This window comes from Colletes gigas, unplaced genomic scaffold (assembly GCF_013123115.1).
Source record: "Colletes gigas isolate AHSC1104 unplaced genomic scaffold, ASM1312311v1 Colletes_gigas_Sc00007, whole genome shotgun sequence".
Classification (NCBI taxonomy): domain Eukaryota; kingdom Metazoa; phylum Arthropoda; class Insecta; order Hymenoptera; family Colletidae; genus Colletes; species Colletes gigas.
This window is the reverse complement of record NW_025106636.1, coordinates 2,858,135-2,877,488: the sequence shown is the minus strand read 5'-3', so window position 1 is coordinate 2,877,488 and position 19,354 is coordinate 2,858,135. Positions and strand designations below refer to the sequence as shown.

The window sequence follows — 19,354 nt, the reverse complement described above, 5'->3', positions numbered from 1 at the left end:
GAACCACTTACCGAGATCCTTGTCTTCCCAAGTCTTCTTGGCCTCCAGCAAAGCGTCGTACACTTCTCGGCTTGGCTCGGTGCCGCTGAACACGTAATATCTGGCGCGAACTCTCTTGAAGAAATCCAACGACGTGTAGTAGGAGTTTCCGTAATGCGGTACGTAGGTCAAGTCCACGTAGACCGGTTGGATCTTGTTCTTCGAGTCTTTGATCTTCTTCTCGTTCTTCGCCGGACTCTCGGAGCGTTTCTTGTTCTTGAGATTCTCGGACAGCACCTTCCTCGCCTGTTTCTTCTCCTTCTTGGGAGTGCTCGGCGTGCCTTTGTTGGAAATCTCATTGGTCACTGGAGCTGGGGAAGGCAGCCTGAGCGGTTCACCCCAGTCGACGGTGGCGTCGAAGTTCTGTCTGGCGTCGTTGTTGGAGGTCGTACCGAGTTCGGTGGAGTCCGAGGGCTGCACGGTAGTCTTAAAATTGAACTTTTGCGGCGGTTTGGGAGACGGAAGGCCCAAAGGCGTTCCCCAACCTTCCAACGGGTCTTTCTTCGCGTCGGGCTTCGCGTCCTCGGTACTTTGGTCCGCGTGCTCGTCGGTCACGTCTTGTCGGACACTGCCGTTCGTGTATCTCGGCGACAATCCTCTGGCGAACGACGACTCGGCGGAATCTTTCGACTCCTTGCGCTTCATCAGAGTCTTGAAGTCGAAGTCCGGCTCGTCGACGTACTTGCTCGCGGCGTCCGGCTTGTCCTCGTATTCCTTCTCTACGGTGAACATTTTCGAGGGGTGATCGCTGGGTATCGGAATCGGACCGGAGCTCTTGCGCGCGCCGGTCTCAACGTCTTCCTGGAATGTCTTCATGGCACTGATCTGAGGCGGAACGGCGGGCAGCTCGCCGTAGAAGCTGCTGCTCATCGCAGCCGCGGAGAATCCGACCGACGACGACGACGCGTCCCCCTTACCCGACATTTCCTGGGTGTCGCTCGCGGAAGAATAGTGCCCCGGCTCGGACGATTTCATGCTACCGATTATGCTGCTGATCGCCGATTCGGCGGCATCTTTGCTAGGCAGATACTCGTCCACCTTTACGTCTACCTTCTCCGCCAACACGACCGTCTCGCCTTTCTCGTTGGTCGTCTCCGTTACTTCCCTGGTCGTGGTCACGATCTCCCCGTCGTCCGAGACCGTCTTCGTCGTCGTGATGATCGTTCTGATCACCTCGCCCGATCGGAAACCTTCCGGCGTTCCCGTCAATGATCTGCCCTCGGATCTTCTGTCCGGCGTGGATCTTCCGGATCCGCTGCCGCTAGCGGCCACGTCGGACACGATGTCCCGAACCAGAGGAGACATTGGCTGTCTATCCTTTTGCTTCGCCTCCGTCGAGACGACGGCGGTTTCCTCGATCGTTTCTTCCCCACCTTCTCGTTTTCCCTCCGCGACACCACTACCGAGAACAGTCGTCGTCGATCCTTTCGTTGTTTCGCTCTCCGACGACTCCTCGGTAATCACGATCTTTTTCGTTCTGGTCGTAATCGTTTCCATAGTCTCCGGAACAATTTCCTCGGTCACGATCTCTTTCGCTCTTTCCGACTCCTTCGTCTCGTCGATTTCGCCCTCGGGAACGACGATCTCGCGTTTTATCACTTTTGTTATCACAATCGGTTCGTCTTGCTCGATGATCTCTCGCTTGATGATCTTTCGAATGGTCTCGGGATCGCCCTGGGCCGGAATTTCTCGCTTCGTGATGGTCTCCGAAATTATCTCGGGCTCCTGTTCGTCCACCACTTCTCGTTTCACGATCTTTTTAATTACGATCACTTCGTCGTCGGACACGTCCTCGGACCGTTCCACTCTTTTTACTACCGTCAACGGTTTGTCCGGCTGGTCCAATTCTGGTTTCGTTTTATCAGACTCGTCTTCCGGCTCCCCGATCTTGCTGTCTTTTAATACGGTGACTATTTGCGTGGATTTAATCTCCGCCGTTTCGACAGGGCACGTAATTCCGGCTTTGTCCGGCGACACGCGTACATCGGACGACTTGCTACCGTCGACCATCAATTTATCCTCGACTCTTTCGACGGTGGAGGCGGTGGGTTCGGAAGTCGAGTCTGGCGTTCCGTCGCGAGTTATGTCCGGCGTTGATTTACCTGAGAGCGTCGTGATGTGGGTGGTACGAATCTCTGTCATTCCACCTACGAACGCTTTGTGAAACTGGCTCTCGTAACCCATCGGATAGTCGGACATCGACGTATCCAACTGCTTTCCGCGGGCATCCGAGTACTCGGCCACTTTGTAACCGTAAGACGATTTAATCCCGTCATCCGCGAGTTCGTATCGGGGTTCCGGAGACTTCTCGTAACGATAATCGTCCTTCTCGTAACTCTCGTCCGCCCCGTCTTGGTAGATCTCCCCGTCGACCACCAGCTCCCTCGATATTTTCCTCTTTATGATTATTTCCTCGATTATCTCCAAAATAATGTATCGAGGCAACGAGGTTCGAACGATCACCTCTTCCAAGATCTCTTCCGTGATTTTCTTCCCCTTCTTGATGTACTCTTCCTCCAACAGTTTCTCGATTTCCGTCCTCTTCTCTTCCGAGATCGAGATTTCCTCGTCGATGTGCGGCTCGGAACGAACGGGACTGTCTTGCGTGGATTTGTCGGACGCGATCGGTTCCGAGCTCAAGCTGGGACTTTTCGAACCGCCGCTCGCCTCTTTTCTGTCTCTCGATTGGTCATCCTGCGCCACCGACAGCTCCATGAAACTCTCCTTCGACGCCGTTCGCGTCTCATCTTCTTCGCAAAGTTTCTCTACCTCGTTGTCGATTATCGAACTTCTCACCAGATGATACTTAACGATCATCTCTTTGACGATGGTTATAAGAATCGTTCGCGGCACGTTTTTCAACGCGGAAATTTCGTCGAAAACGGCCGACGTGATTTTCTTACCCTTAACAACAAACTCGTCCGTTAAATAGTTTTCAATTTCGGATCGTTGTTTGGGATCCATCGCAGCATCCTCCTCCTCTTCCTCTTCAAAGTCTACGATCGATTCTCTGCGTATGTTACCGCTCGTAGTGATCATATTTATGATATCCAGTACCACGAACTCTGGCACCGAATAAATCATAACCAATTCCTCTATCACGGCGGTTGTAATCTTTTTCCTCCTACTTATATAATCGAAAATATGTTTCAACACGGCCGCCCTCTTCTCGAATGTCACTTTCACGATGTCCTCTCGCTCGTCTTCTTGATCGATATCGGCCCTGGTACCGACTCTTGCAGCGCTCGTTGCTTTCTCCGTCTCGTACATAATTCCCAGCTCTTTCTCGATCGCTTTCGTAGCAGCGATGCTGATTGTTGTAAGATCCTCTGCCTTGGCCGACGCCTCGGAAGACGAGGACGCTTCCTTTTCCTCGTCCAACGATTTTCCAGCGGTTTTTTCCGTTTCCGCGGGGCACGGCTTCTCCTCGAATATACTCGCGGCTCTCGATCTCGTCAAAGGTGTCTTGTCTCCTGTATATTGAACGCTCTGCGATCGGGATCTATCCTTGGCCGTTTGATCGCCCGTCTGTGAACTCGATACTTGAACATCTTCTTCCACGGTTCTCTTTTTCAGTTCCTCGAGGGCGGAAACAGGTCCTGTTGACTTGCTGGCGTCCTCGATTTCATCCGGACTCGGCGATTTTGGCGGCGGCGGCGGTGGCGGCGACTCCTTGGATTCTTTCGAAATTTGGCTCACGCTTGGTGATCTCGACTTATCGATCACTTTCTCCGCGGATTCCTTCGAATCCGATTTTTCATCGGTAGGCACTTTCGGTTCTCCTAGATCGCTAGTCTGGCTAGGAGATCTCGTTCCAGCGACCGATTTTTCGTCGGCTACGCTCGGAGATTTCGAACGATCTAACACGGGTTCTTCGTGAACGCTCGCCTCGCTGGCCGGTTTTGATTTATCGACAACTTTTGTATCGACGTCTCTTAGATCGATTTCGTCGCCAGGGATGCTCGGTGACTTGGAACGATCCGTCGCGTCTTTGAACTCGCTGGTGATGCTGGTCGCGCTCGGCGATCTCGACGTGTCTTTCAGACCTAACGTTTCCTCGGAAACACCGGGAACGCTGATCACGCTGGCGGATCTAGATTTATCGACTGCCTTATCCTCGACGTCTTTTAGATCGGACTTGTCGCTGCCGACACTAGCAGGCTTCGAACGGTCGAGCGTATCCTTCGAATCGCCCGGAGACGTATCGGTTTCTTTTAAATCTGATGACTTGGATCGATCTTCTTTCAACTCCACGGAAACGGTCGTCACGCTGGGGGATCTAGACTTATCGGTTGCTTGTTCATCGACGTCCATTAAATCGACCTTCTCGCCAGCAATGCTCGGTGATTTTGAATGACTTTTATCGACAGCAGAGCTCGTTATACTAGGAGATCTCGACTTGTCGGCTGCTGTTTCCTCGGCAATTTTCAAATCAGGTTTCTCGGGGGTAGTACTCGGCGATTTCGAACGATCCGTAGATTCTTTTAAATCCTCGGGAACGCTTATCACGCTGGATGATCTAGATTTCCCGATCGTCATTTCGTCGACGTCCTTGGTGTCAGGCTTCTCGCTGGTAACGCTAGGCGATTTCGAATGAGCCAGAGTGTCTTTCGTGTCACTGGCAGGACTGGTTATACTCGGTGACTTGGAATGGGCCAGAGTTTCTTTCGTGTCGCTGGCAGGACTAGGTGATTTCGACTTCTCCGCTTTATCGCAAACGTCCATTAAATCGGGTTTCTCGGTAGTGGTGCTCGGTGACTTTGAAAGAGCTTCTTTCGTTTCCCCGGTAACGCTCGGCGATCTGGATTTATCAGCCGCCTTTTCCTCGATATCTGTTAATTCGGATTTTTCAACGCTCGGTGACTTTGAATGATCCGCGTCGCGTTTAGGCTCTCCGGAAATGCTCGTCACACTAGGCGATCTAGATTTATCAAACGTCTTCGCGTCGACGTCTGCCAAGTGAAGTTTTTCGTCGGCAATGCTCGGTGATTTCGGATGATCCAGCGTTCGTTTGTCGTCGACGGTGGAGCCTGTTACGCCAAGCGATCTCGACTCGTCGAGTTTATCGGTAATGCTAGGAGATTTCGCATCTTTTGTTTCCCCATGAACGCTCGCCACACTGGCTGATCTAGATTTCTCCGGCTGATCTTCGACCTGCTCCTTTACCTCTGGCTTTTCCTCGGTGATGCTCGGTGATTTCTCTCGATCTATCGCGTCTTTCGATTCGCCGAGGGAACTCGTCACGCTGGGCGATCTCGACTTATCGATCAATTTCTCATCGACTTCGTTGATATCGGGTTTCTCGGTAGTGGTGCTCGGGGTCTTGGAACGATCCAGAACTTCCTTCGTTTCACCGAGAACGCTCGATATGCTGGGTGATCTGGACTTGTCGATCTTTTCATCCACGTCTTTTAAGTCGGGTTTCTCCTCGGTAGTGCTTGGTGTCTTCGAACGGTCCAATGAATCTTTCAATTCTGGAGTAACGCTTCTTACGCCAGGCGATACAGATTTATCGACTGCTTTATCATCGTCCACGTCTTTCAAGTCGGGCTTTTCCGCGGTGGTGCTCGGTGTCTTCGAACGATCTACAGCTTCAATTGATTCTCCAGCAACGCTTATCACGCTAGGTGATCTAGATTTATCGACCGCTTTATCGTCCACGTCTTTCAAATCGGGTTTCTCTTCGGTGGTGCTCGGTGTCTTTGAAGCAATCAGTGTTTCCTTAGTGTCACCGGTAGGACTCGCGGTAGGAGATCTGGACTTGTCGACTTCTTTTAAATCGGGTTTCTCCTCGGTGGTGCTCGGTGTCTTCGATCGATCCGGAGTCACTTTCGATTCTCCAGGAACGCTTGTTACGCTAGGTGATCTAGATTTATCGACCACTTTATCGTCCACGTCTTTCAAATCAGGTTTCTCCTCGGTGGTGCTCGGTGTCTTCGATCGATCCGGAGTTACTTTCGATTCTCCAGGAACGCTTGTTACGCTAGGTGATCTAGATTTATCGACCACTTTATCGTCCACGTCTTTCAAATCGGGTTTCTCTTCGGTGGTGCTCGGTGTCTTCGATCGATCCGGAGTCACTTTCGATTCTCCAGGAACGCTCGTTACGCTAGGTGATCTGGATTTATCGACCACTTTATCGTCCACGTCTTTCAAATCGGGTTTCTCCTCGGTGGTGCTCGGTGTCTTCGATCGATCCGGAGTCACTTTCGATTCTCCAGGAACGCTCGTTACGCTAGGTGATCTAGATTTATCGACCGCTTTATCGTCCACGTCCTTCAAATCGGGTTTCTCTTCGGTGGTGCTCGGTGTCTTCGATCGATCCGGAGTCACTTTCGATTCTCCAGGAACGCTCGTTACACTAGGTGATCTAGATTTATCGACCACTTTATCGTCCACGTCTTTCAAATCGGGTTTCTCCTCGGTGGAGCTCGGTGTCTTTGAAGCAATCGGTGTTTCCTTAGTGTCACCGGTAGGACTCGCGGTAGGAGATCTGGACTTGTCGACTTCCTTTAAATCGGGCTTTTCTTCGGTGGTGCTCGGTGTCTTTGAACGATCCGGGACTTCCTTCGATTCTCCGGCAACGCTAGCTACACTAGGTGATCTAGACTTCTCGACAGCCTTGTCGTCCACGTCCTTCGTGTCAGATTTTTCGCTAGTAATGCTCGCTGGCTTCGATGGAACCGGTGTTTCCTTAGCGTCGCTAGTAGGGCTCACGGTAACAGATCTAGACTTGTCAACTTCCTTTAAATCGGGTTTCTCGTCGGTGGTGCTCGGTGTTTTCGATCGGTCCAGGGCTTCCTTTGGTTCCCCAGCAACGCTAGCTACACTAGGTGATCTAGACTTCTCGACAGCCTTGTCGTCCACGTCCTTCGTGTCAGATTTTTCGCTAGTAACGCTCGCTGGCTTCGATGGAAACGGTGTTTCCTTAGCGTCGCTAGTAGGGCTCACGGTAACAGATCTAGACTTGTCAACTTCCTTTAAATCGGGTTTCTCGTCGGTGGTGCTCGGTGTTTTCGATCGGTCCAGGGCTTCCTTTGGTTCCCCAGCAACGCTAGCTACACTAGGTGATCTAGACTTCTCGACAGCCTTGTCGTCCACGTCCTTTGTATCAGATTTTTCGCTAGCAACGCTCGCTGGCTTCGATGGAACCGGTGTTTCCTTAGCGTCGCTAGTAGGGCTCACGGTAACAGATCTAGACTTGTCAACTTCCTTTAAATCGGGTTTCTCGTCGGTGGTGCTCGGTGTTTTCGATCGGTCCAGGGCTTCCTTTGGTTCCCCAGCAACGCTAGCTACACTAGGTGATCTAGACTTCTCGACAGCCTTGTCGTCCACGTCCTTCGTGTCAGATTTTTCGCTAGCAACGCTCGCTGGCTTCGATGGAACCGGTGTTTCCTTAGCGTCGCTAGTAGGGCTCACGGTAACAGATCTAGACTTGTCAACTTCCTTTAAATCGGGTTTCTCGTCGGTGGTGCTCGGTGTTTTCGATCGGTCCAGGGCTTCCTTTGGTTCCCCAGCAACGCTAGCTACACTAGGTGATCTAGACTTCTCGACAGCCTTGTCGTCCACGTCCTTTGTATCAGATTTTTCGCTAGCAACGCTCGCTGGCTTCGATGGAACCGGTGTTTCCTTAGCGTCGCTAGTAGGGCTCACGGTAACAGATCTAGACTTGTCAACTTCCTTTAAATCGGGTTTCTCGTCGGTGGTGCTCGGTGTTTTCGATCGGTCCAGGGCTTCCTTTGGTTCCCCAGCAACGCTAGCTACACTAGGTGATCTAGACTTCTCGACAGCCTTGTCGTCCACGTCCTTCGTGTCAGATTTTTCGCTAGCAACGCTCGCTGGCTTCGATGGAACCGGTGTTTCCTTAGCGTCGCTAGTAGGGCTCACGGTAACAGATCTAGACTTGTCAACTTCCTTTAAATCGGGTTTCTCGTCGGTGGTGCTCGGTGTTTTCGATCGGTCCAGGGCTTCCTTTGGTTCCCCAGCAACGCTAGCTACACTAGGTGATCTAGACTTCTCGACAGCCTTGTCGTCCACGTCCTTCGTGTCAGATTTTTCGCTAGCAACGCTCGCTGGCTTCGATGGAACCGGTGTTTCCTTAGCGTCGCTAGTAGGGCTCACGGTAACAGATCTAGACTTGTCAACTTCCTTTAAATCGGGTTTCTCGTCGGTGGTGCTCGGTGTTTTCGATCGGTCCAGGGCTTCCTTTGGTTCCCCAGCAACGCTAGTTACACTAGGTGATCTGGACTTCTCGACAGCCTTGTCGTCCACGTCCTTTGTATCAGATTTTTCGCTAGCAACGCTATCTGGCTTCGAAGTGACCAGTGTCTCCTTGGTGGGACTGTCGCTAGTTGGACTCGCGGTAGGTGATCTGGACTTGACGTCCTTCAAATCGGGCTTTTCTTCGGTGGTACTCGGTGTCTTTGAACGATCCAGGACTTCCTTCGATTCACCAGCAACGCTAATCACGCTAGGCGATCTGGATTTGTCAACCGTCAACGTCTTGTCGTCAATGTCTTTGATAACATCCGCGATGCTCGGAGATTTCGAACGATCTTCCGGTTCTTTCGATTCTCCAGCAACGCTAGGCGATCTAGATTTTTCAGACGGTGCTTTCTCCTCGACGTCGGTTAATTCTGGTTTTTCGGTCGTGGTGCTCGGAGTTTTCGAACGATCCGCTGCTTCTTTCGTATCCCCGGAAACGCTTGTCACGCTGGGTGATCTGGATTTTTCAACCGCCTTCTTATCGTCGACGTCCTTTTCGCCAGCAATACTAGGCGATTTCGAACGATCCGGTACTAGTTTCTCGTCGAGAACGGGGCTCGTCAGACTGGCCGATCTAGACTTGTCGATCGTTTTCTCATCGACTTCCTTAACATCGGGTTTTTCGTCGGTGGTGGTAGGTGAACGATCCGGGACTTGTTTCGGTTCTTCGACAACGCTTGTTACGCTAGGTGATCTGGTCAGGTCATCGACCGCCGCCTTTTCTTCGACATCCTTTAAGTCAGATTTTTCACCGGCGATGCTCGGTGATTTCGAATGCTGTGGTGTTTCTTTGGTGTCGGCAGGACTAGTCACGCTAGGCGATCTGGATTTCTCAACTTTTTCGTCAACCTCCTTTAAACATGGCTTCTCATCAGCGATGCTTGGTGATTTCGAATGATCTGGAGCGTCTTTAGTTTCGCCGGAAAGACTCGGCTCGCTCGGGGATCGAGATTTTTCGACCTCCTTTTCGTCCACATCCTTTGCATCAGGCTTCTTATCACCAACAATGCTCGGTGATTTTTCTCGATCCAATGTTTCCTTTGCCTCGCCAGGAGAACTGGTTGCACTAGGCGTCCCAGACTTGTCGGTTGATTTTTTATCGACGTCCTTCAGATCGGACAATTCTCCAGCGACGCTCGGTGATCGTGATTTCTCGATCTCCTTTTCGTCCTTTTCGACGTCTTTAACATCAGGCTTTTCGCCAGCAATGCTCGGCGATTTCGAACGATCCGTTTCCTTGGCCTCGCCCAATGTGCTTGCCACGCTGGCCGATCGAGATTTATCGATGCTCGGTGATTTTTCACGATCTATCGGTTCTTTCGCCTCGACGGGGGAGCTCGTCACGCTAGGCGATTTCGACTTTTCCTCCTGTTTATCCTCAACTTGTTTCGAGTCTGATTTATCGGTGATAGGGGTTGGTGACTTGGAACGATCTGGTATTTCCTTCCCTTCTCCGGGAACGCTGATCACGCTAGGCGATCTAGATTTATCATCGATTGCTAAATCAATCTTTTCGCCCGCGATGCTTGGCGATCTAGAATGATCCAGCCCAACCACACTGCCCGATCGAGACTTATCTGCCTTTTCTTCGACGTGTTTTACATCAGTGATGCTCGGCGGTGATTTTTCTGGATCCACTGTTTCTTTCGTCTCGCCAGGAGAGCTAGTTGTACTGGGTGATTTAACCTTATCGATAACTTTTTCGTCCACGTCGACCAAATCGAGTATCTTTGTAGCGGTGCTCGGTGATTTCGAATCTTTCTTACCTTCCTGACTTTCACCGATACTGATCACACTGGCCGATCTAGATTTGTCTTCCAGCTTCTCGTCAACGCCTTTCAAATCAGGTTTTTCTCCAGCGATGCTCGGTGATTTCGAATGATCCGTCGGTGCTTTGGCCTCCTCGGAAACGCTCGTTACGCTGGGTGATCGAGACTTATCAATCTCCTTTGCACCGATGTCCGTTAAATCAGTCTTTTCGCCAGCAATGCTAGGCGACTTCGAACGATCCAGCGTATCTTTCGACTCCTCGACGTCTTTTATGTCCGGTTTTTCTGTGGTGGTGCTTGGCGAACGGGAATGATCGGGGATCGTTTCCTTCGATTCCCCGGGAACGCTTATTACGCTAGGTGATCTGGATTTGTCAATTGCCTCCTCCTCTTCGAGCTGCTTCGTGTCAGGCTTTTCGCCAATAATGCTGGGTGATTTCGAATGGTCGATTGGTTCTTTAGATTCGCCGAGGGAACTCGTTACACTGGGCGACCTCGATTTATCGACTGGTTTCTCGTCGGGTTTCTCGGGCGTGGTGCTCGGTGATTTCGAACGATCGATTTCTTTAAATTGTTCCGGAGCGACGACCAACGTAGGCGATTTAGATTCTACTGGCTCGTCGACGTCCTTCAAATCAGACTTTTCGCTAGCGATGCTAGGCGATTTCGAATGATCCACTACTCCTTTAGGCTCTCCGGAAACGCTGGTCACACTGGGTGATCTAGATTTGTCAATTACTTTCAGATCGGCGTCTTTCGCATCCCGCGGTTCTCCAGCAACGCTCGGGGATTTCGAACGATCCGTCGGTGATTTCGGTTCTCCGGAAACGCTCACCACGCTGGGAGACCTGGATTTATCTGACTTTTTCTCCACCTCTTCCTCATCAAATTTCTCGCCAGCCAGACTAGGCGATTTCGAACGATCCGGTGCTGGTTTCTCATCGAGGGCTGGACTCGTTACGCTAGGCGATCTGGACTTGTCGATCGGTTTTTCATCCACTTGCTTAATATCGGGTTTCTCGGTAGCGATGCTTGGTGTCTTGGAAGTATCGAGAACGTCCGTTGGTTCGCCAGAAACCAAGCTCGTTACGCTAGGCGATCTAGATTTATCGACCGCGACATCCTTAAGATCAGATTTATCGCTGGCGATGCTCGGTGTTTTCGATCGATCCGCAAAATCGGTGGGTTTCTCCGGTAAGCTGGGGGTCAAACTAGGCGATCTAGATTTCTCGTCGACGCGTAAATCGCGTTTTTCACGATGAATACGATCCGTTTCTACAGGTTCTTCGTGGCCGCTCGTTATGCTAGGCGATCGTGCCTTCTCTAAGGACTCCTCTTTAACATCTGCCGCGTGAATCTTGTCCTCGTCGATCTTCTCCTTCTCGACGCTCGGTGATTTTTTACCATCGACGGCGGAAGGTTCTTTCGTTTCTTTCTCGGCGCTGGGCGATCTGGATTTCTCCAATTGTTTCAAGTCAGCCTTCTCGTCGGTAAGGCTCGGGCTCTTGGATCGATCCTGCTCCGGTCCTTTGAAATCGCTGACCACGCTGCCCGATCTCGATTTATCTGCGGTGTCTTTGATGTCATCGGGCTTTTCGCTCGCGATACTTGGGGATTTCGAGCCATCTTCCGGCTCCTTGGAATCGACCGGAAGACTCGCCACGCTGGCCGATCTCGATTTATCCGCCATCTGTTCGGTGATGTCTTTCGCGACGCTGGGGGACTTGGATCGATCCTCTGGCTCCGTGGATTCAACCGGAATGCTGGCCACGCTCGGTGATCTAGATTTATCAATCGTCTTCTCATCGACGTCTTTCGAATCGAGCTTTTCGCTAGCAGGACTTGGGGACTTCGAGACCCTTTCTGGCACCATAGTCTCGCTCGTAACGCTGGGTGATCTTGACTTCTCTGTCGCTGTTTCCGTAATCTTTGTATCGACCGGTGACTTGATCTTCTCGACAACTTCTTTCTCGATACTGACTGGTCGCGACTGTTGTACTGCTTTCTCCTGATCGAGCTCATCCTTTGGCGGAGTCGGAGACTTTTCTTTAGCCGCGAAATCGGTGGTAACGGTCTCCTCGGGTGATTTTCTTTTGTCTGGTTCGTCTTGTAGGTCCGGTTTCTTTTCAATCAAACTTGGAGACTTATCCTCGGAAATGCTCGGCGACTTGGAGCGAGCAACGGACTCCTCATCGTCTTTTTTTACCGATTCTTTCTCCACCTTCGGTACTTTGTCCTCTGTTTTGGTGTCTGGTGTCTCGGGACTCTTCTCTCGCGACTTGCTATCGATCTCCTTCTCCTCGATAATTTCGGAATCCCGAACAGTGGCTTCGTCGATCTGAGTCAACGTTTCTTTCTCAGGTTTTCCGGGGGTTGCATCGATAATGCCTTTCGGAAGTTTCTCGGTGGGAGATTTCGCGAAAATGGTCTCTGCCGGGGAAACGTCCTCCGAGCGAATCGATTCGGGCGACTTGGACACTCGGATTATTTCCAGGGCCGTTTCCGAAGTTTCTGCATCGACGAACTGTTGGTCCGGTGATTTCGGAACTGGGCTCGTTTTCTGAGCAACTTCTTTCTCGATAGTGTCCGGTGTTTTATCAGATACTTGGCTGGTTGATGACTCGATCGGTTCAACCTTGTCCAAGGGTTTTTCTTCGTGGTCGGTCTTCGGGGGCGTTTTCTCCTTGTCTACGAGTTCCTTCGGCGGTTGCGGGGATCTCGGTGTGTCCGTGTCGATGGAAGGAGAAGTGCTGTCCATCTCCTTTGCTTTTCCAACGGTGGTCACCTTCTCTAGGCTGTCCTCGAGATCTTGGGAATCGCGTCTGTCCACCGGCGACTTGTCCAAACTATCTTCGGGCGTGGTCACTTTTTCCACGCGTTTCGTTTCAGGCGGCGATTTCTCGGAGATACTGTCCTTCTCCGGGCTGCTTGTTCCAGACAGCAGCGAGTCCTTATCGAGAAGCAAGGAATCCTTGTCGGGTGTCGATTTCATAGACGCGTCTTTCAGAGAATCGTCCGGTGTAAGGGTCTTTGTGAACGTGATGCTGCCGCTCGGGCAAATTTCTGTTTCGTGTCCGCCATCTTCGCTGCTCGCTGTGACCAGCATTCGTCTGACAGCGCCTGTGTCTTCTGCTGCTTCAACGGTGATTGGTATCTCCGCGGATGACACAGGTTCGATAATTTTCGAATCCTTTCTGTCGATCTTCGCTGGTTCGATCGACTCGTCGGGACTCTTGCGATCTTCTTTCTCCTCGGGTTCTCTCTTATCGGGTTCTGGTTTCGGTTCGGTAGCCCTTCCCGTGGCGTCCGCTAGCTTCACCTCCGGTTCGATCGGTACTTTAGGCTTCTCCTCTTTGGATTTCTCTTCTTCCGATATATCCAGGATCGTTGGAATTTCAGCATCGACTTTCTCCTCGACGGGGGTTGCTTCCTTCACGTCCAATGGTTTTTCTTCGTCCTTTTGCAACGTCTCTTTCGTAGGACTTGCTTCTTTACCGACGATGGACTCTTTTCTCGTCACTGTCACGGCAACTTCATCGACCGGTTCGACGCTGGGTTTTGTGTCTGGTTTTTCTTTCGCTTCGTCGAGGTATTTTTCGATAGTATCGAGGGATTTCGACGCGTCCGCTGTTTCCACCTTCGACTCCACCTTAGGCTCTACCTTCTCTAGGTGCAACTCTTTCTTCTCTTCTTTCTGTTTCGTCTCGTGAACGAACTTTTCGTCGGCTTCGACTACGTCGCTCACGGTGTCCTCGATCACTTCCTCCGCATAGTCCTTCTCCTTGATCTCGTCCGATTTCGGCGAAACGTCGCGAGACGTGTCGCGACCGGAAGTGACCGGCGAGTCGTGTACTTTGTATTCCTGCTCGACCGCCTCAAAGTCGTCGGTGTGGTCTTTCTCATGTACTTGTTCAATAACATGTTTCGCGTCTTCGATCTTATCAGGAGACACCGTCTTCTGTTCTGTATCGATCGTTCCTTTCGAAACTTTTCTGCCGATGGTAACGAAACCGTCCTCCTCTACGTCTTCCTCTTCTTCTTGTGCCGGTTGCTCCTCGGAGACGGGTTCTTTAGCCTCTACCGATTCCGCCTTTGTTTTCGCCTTCTCTATAATCGATTCCTTCTCTTCTGTTTCTTTCGTATCCAACTTGGAGGCTACTTTCTCTGGTTCTTCCGGTTTCGATTCGAACAAGCCTTCCTCCATGGTCACGTCGATCATCTTCTTGACAATTATCTCTTGGATTATTCGGATGATAATCGTTCTCGGGACTAGCATTTTCACTGAAATCTCCTCTACTATTCGAACAGTGATGCGTTTCCCTTTCGTGACGTATTCGTTGATAATGTACTCCTCGAGCTCGGTTCTCAACTGTGGCGTGATTGATTCCTCCAGCTTCAAAATTTCCACGTTGTCGACAACCTCTTCCCTGGACAGTCCTTTTCTCACGATGATCTCTTCGATTATATAAATTACGCGTTCCTTCGGGACCCGTTTAACGATCGTGATGTATTCTATAATCTCGATCGTGACTTTCTTCCTCTTCGTTATAAGTTCTTCGATGATCTCTTCCACCATGCGGTCCACCTTGTCGACGATGGCCTTTATTTCGGCGGACAGTTCTTTGGTTTCGTACAGCTTGTCGGTTATGAATTTCGGCGATGTCGGCGTCGAGCCGGGCGAAACGGTGACAATTTCCGCTTTCGCCGGCGAGATCTTCTGCTCGAATCCTATCACCGACTCTTCTATTATGCTATCCGGCGGGATCTTTCCCTCGTCGGATATCGGTGTCTTCGCAACTTCCTTCACGCACACGTCTTCCAATCCAGCCTCCATCACGTCCAGCTCCTTCGTAGGTTCCGCCGTCTCCTCCGGTTCCTCGTCTTTCTTAACTTTACAAATCGATTCTTCCTTCAAAAGTTCCGTGCAGATCTCCTTGGCGTCGTGATCATCCTTTGTTTTGTCTTTCGGTGCAAGAGAATCGATCGCGTCGTCCTCTTTAGTGATTTTCACGCAAGGCTTTTCCGCCTGTTGCAATTGTACCGCGTCGGTTGGTTTGTAGGCCGATACCGAATCTGTGGTTCCCTCGATGAGCTCTTGGACTTCTTCTTGCTGCGGAAACTCCTCGGTGATGCCAACTTTCGTTGGAATTACGCCGAGCTTCTCGTCGAGTTTCGCTGTTACGACCTCCGACACCGGAGATTTCGTTTCAGCCGTGAGCGGTAGCACGGTTTCCTTCCGTTCGACTCCCAATAGCACCTCGTCCAAAAGGAAATCGTCTGCCTTCAACACTTCAGCAACTTTCTTCACGATTTCCGTGACGTCCTTGGGCTTGTCGTCGATGTGAATGCCGACTGTTCCCGCGAGGACTTCGCCCACGTCGCGTACGGCCTCCTTAAGGTCCTTCACCGCCTCTGTTATCTCTTCGTCGTCGTGTTCCGCCTCGAAATCCTCGTCTTTTGGCACGTCGAATTTCGCTTTGGCTGGTTCCGCTGCCGGTTCCGGTTCCTTGGTTTCGATCTGAGGCTGCATCTCTTCCAATTTTTCGACCACACCGTCCAACGTGTCCCTGACAACGTCCTTTACCGATGCTTTGCGAACTTGCTCGACAGCCTCGTCCTCGACAGACTCGAAGGAATCTCTGGAACTTTCTTTCACCTTCTTCGAAGGTTTCTTCGAAGTATCGAGGATATCGTCTTCTACTTTCTCCTCCACGGTTTTTTCAACTTGTTCCTCTTTCTTTGTAGGTGTGATATCGGTCTCTATCACCGGTGATGGTTCTTCTTTCTTCTTCTTCTCGCTGTCCTCCGATGGAACGGTCTTGAGTTCGACCTCGGGTTTCGGACTGGGCTCGGAGATTGCTTTAACTTTCTCCGCGGTCTCTTGGACGGTATCTTTAACGATTTCCGTCACGGGGGCTGGTTTCGCGTCGGTGACTTTTGTCGCAACTTCCTCGGGGGCTTCGAGTTTTTCGCTAGGCTTGCCCACTTTCGGGAACATTTTCTCCATGTCGACCTCTTCGAGAAGAGTCTTCTCCTGCACCTTGGCCTCCTTTGGCGAGCTGGACTTGGAAGACGACTTGTCATCGGCGTCCTTCTCCGGGTCTTTCTTCGATTTCTTGGTCAACTTGTCGATGCCCTTCTCGAACTTGTCGGCGACCTTTCCCAGGAAACTGAACATGCCCTTTTGCTCTTTGATCGGCGGTGTCGGGGGCTCTTTGATCTGCTGCACCGGCGGCGGCTGCGGCAGCAGCGACGGTTTCTCCTCCTTGTCCTTCTCGAAGCCCTCCATTCTGTACAGTTTAGGATCCACTTCCTCGTGAACCGGCAAATCGGCGACCTCGTCGGGTGTCTTGACAATGTCGCGTGGCAGAGTCTGCACGGTTTGGCGGGCATCGAAGATAGAAAAGTCTGATTTGATCGGTGGAAGAGCGGCTCGTTGAACGGCAGCGACTGCGGCAACATCGTCGCTAACGACAGGACCGGGAACGCCCGCGGGAGCTTCTTCTTTAATTTTCACCGGAAGGGCAAAGTCTTTCTCTTTGACGTCCTCGACGATGTGTTTCTCGTCGATGTCCTCCTTTATCTCGTCGAGGGGTATTCGTTCGTCTTCGGGGAGAGTCGGAGCCGTGGTGGTGGCGCCGGATTCTATGGTGGAGATCCGTTCCTGCGACTCCTCCAATTTCTGCGAGGGAACTTGTTCCTTCTGGTCTGCTTCTGGTTTCAAGTCAGTGTCTGTGGTCTTCTTCTCGGACGAGTCAAATTTATCCGGACTCAAACTGGACGGTTCTTTCGTAATATCTTCGCTGTCCTTTTTCCCAGAGTCGTCCTTCTCCTCGGGCTTTTGCGGAACCTCTGACGGTGAAACGACTGTCTCTTTCGTCTCCTCTTCCAGCAACCGTTCCCGTTGATCCGGCGACGGTAATTCCGCCGATGGCTCCTTCTCCACTTTCGTTACCGTTTCGATCGCTTTTAATTCCGCCGAGGGCCTCTTCTCCGCACTTTCATCCTTCTCCTTTTCCTCGATCTCTTCCTCTTCCTCCCCGTCTTCCTCTTCTTCCTCCTCGGCCTCCTCCTCCTCTTCCTCCTCCTCCTCCTCGTCCTCCTCGTCCTCCTCTTCTAAGGCTTTCTCCTTCACGAGATCCGCATCCTTGAGGATTTTCGCCTTCTCGGACTCGGCCTCGTCGAGAACGTGTTTCTGCTCGCCCTCGCCGCTCTGCACCGAATCCTCCGTGTAAACCTCCTCCTTCTCGACGATCAGATATTCGTCCTCCTCGGTCAGCTCCTGGCTGCCCTTTCTCAGGCTGTCCTTCTTCGGGGCGTCTTCGATTTCAGCGGTAACGTCTTCCTCGGTGATGTCTTCTTCCTTTTTATCGGTAACCTCGGCCGTGATTTCGTCGTCGCCCTCGAAACGATCGTCTTTCCTGGTCTCCTCGATCCTCTCGGCCTTCTGGAGAACAGCCTCGATCTCCTCGACGACCTCACGCTCCTCTTTCAGATCGGCCAACACTTTGCTCTCGATCGAGTCCAACGAAATGTCCTCGGACTTTTCGATCAGGCTCTTGTCGACCAGTCTGGCCTCGACCTCCGCAGCCGCGGTTTCCGGCTCGATTCCGGACGGCGTGGACACCGTCGAGGAATCGGTGGTGCCTTTGTCGCCCTTCGGTTTACGAATCACACCGTCCTTGTCGGATTTCACGGACGTGGTCGGCGTGCTGCGTGTCGATTTCGCCGGACTTCCGGGCACACGGGCTTTGCTAGGGCTGACTGGTTTACCGCGACGACCGATCGGCTTCCGTTCCATCAGTTTCGGTTTCGCGGACACTTTCAACGCGCCAGCCGCGGTCTCCTTCGCGCCAGACTTCTCAATCTTCTTCTGCTCCACGACTTTCCTGTTGTTCGCGTCTTTCGCGCTCTTCGCCGGTGGCGCCGCTCCAATTTTCTGCCCTGTCGACGGTTTCGACCGCGGTACGCTCACTTTCATTATCTCCGTCTTGGACGCGACGCCGTTCACCGTCTTCTTCGGCGTGGTCGGCGACGACTTCACCACGCCCGTCTCCTTGATCGGTTGTTTCGTCTTCTTCTCGGTTAGTTTCGGTTTCAGCGACTCGCCGACTTTACCGACGACTTTCACGCCGACCTTCGTCTCCTTCGGTTCCTTCTTTCTCGCCTCGCCTTTGTGCTTGGACTCTTTCGGAGGGGCCATCTTCTCTAGCTCCGATTTACCCTGAAGCTCTGCTTTCTTAACGCCACCCTCCTCCTCGGTCTTGTCCGGTTTCTCCGTCTGTTTCTCGGCTGCTTGTTTCTCAATTTTCGTCGCCACCTCTCTCCTCGAAACCTCCTTCTTCACCTCTCTCAGCTCCTTCTCGATTTTCTTGCTCTCTTTCGCCTCCACCTCTATCTTCTTGTTCTCCGCCGCCTTCTTAGCTTTCACCTCGATCTTGCCCGGCTGCGGTTTCGTCGATATGATCGGTGTGCTCTGCATTATGCTCTTCGGATGCGAGTCCTCGCCCTTCGTCGTCTTCACCTCGGCCGATTCTCTCTTCTCTTTCTTCGTGTCCGACAGCTTCTTCGTCGGCTCCTTGTCTATCAGGCTCAACTTCTGTTTCGCCGGTTTGTCGCGCAGAGTCGCCAACGACGTGGACGGAGAAAGACTCTTGGCGGAACAGACTGGGTGCTTTAGGAACTCCAAGTGCTTCAGTCGCTCGAAACCTTCGAAAATCTTATGCTGTGGCGTACTTCCGGGGAACAGGATTCTCGTGATGGTGTCCTCGGGGTTGGCCGGTTGCCAAACCAACAGAACGCATATCGACACGAGATTCTGTATCGGGAACGTTAAATTGTTCGAGTCTTTCTTGTGGGAACCCGCGAATAACTTTGAATCCGCCGAATGCCATTTCGCTAGGAACTCCCTAACTTCGCGGCTATCTTTGCTGGGGCTGAGAACGTACATGTCCAGGGTACCGTGGCCCACTTTGTGATACAGATTTATCGGATCGGGATCCCTGTAGCACGGGTGCGCCCGTAAATTAATGTGACGAAGATTGGCGACCATCTCCTGCCCGATGTCGGTGAGATTCAGAATCAACGGATCGATATCTTTGTCCCCGTCCGGTGAATTGGATTGTCTTCTCTCCTGTTACATGACAACGCAACGTTCGATAGATTAATGAACGCACCGAGCTGGCAACTTTGTCGAGCAAAGCGATCGGCAACGAAAATGGTTAAAACTTTGATTTAACGAAGCCGATTCTTTTTACAATTTTTCCCACCCCCAACCCCTT

At 51.8% G+C, this 19,354-nt stretch overlaps 1 protein-coding gene across 1 annotated transcript in view; it reads right to left on the bottom strand.

Moving 5' to 3' along the window:
* The window catches only part of LOC122396406 (microtubule-associated protein futsch), a 36,285-nt gene that overhangs the window by 3,903 nt on the left and 13,028 nt on the right, over positions 1–19,354 (bottom strand). Inside the window, exon 8 of the mRNA XM_043394764.1 lies at positions 12–19,206. Coding sequence (XP_043250699.1) covers positions 12–19,206 — 19,195 coding nt within the window. The remainder of the gene's footprint in view (positions 1–11; positions 19,207–19,354) is intronic.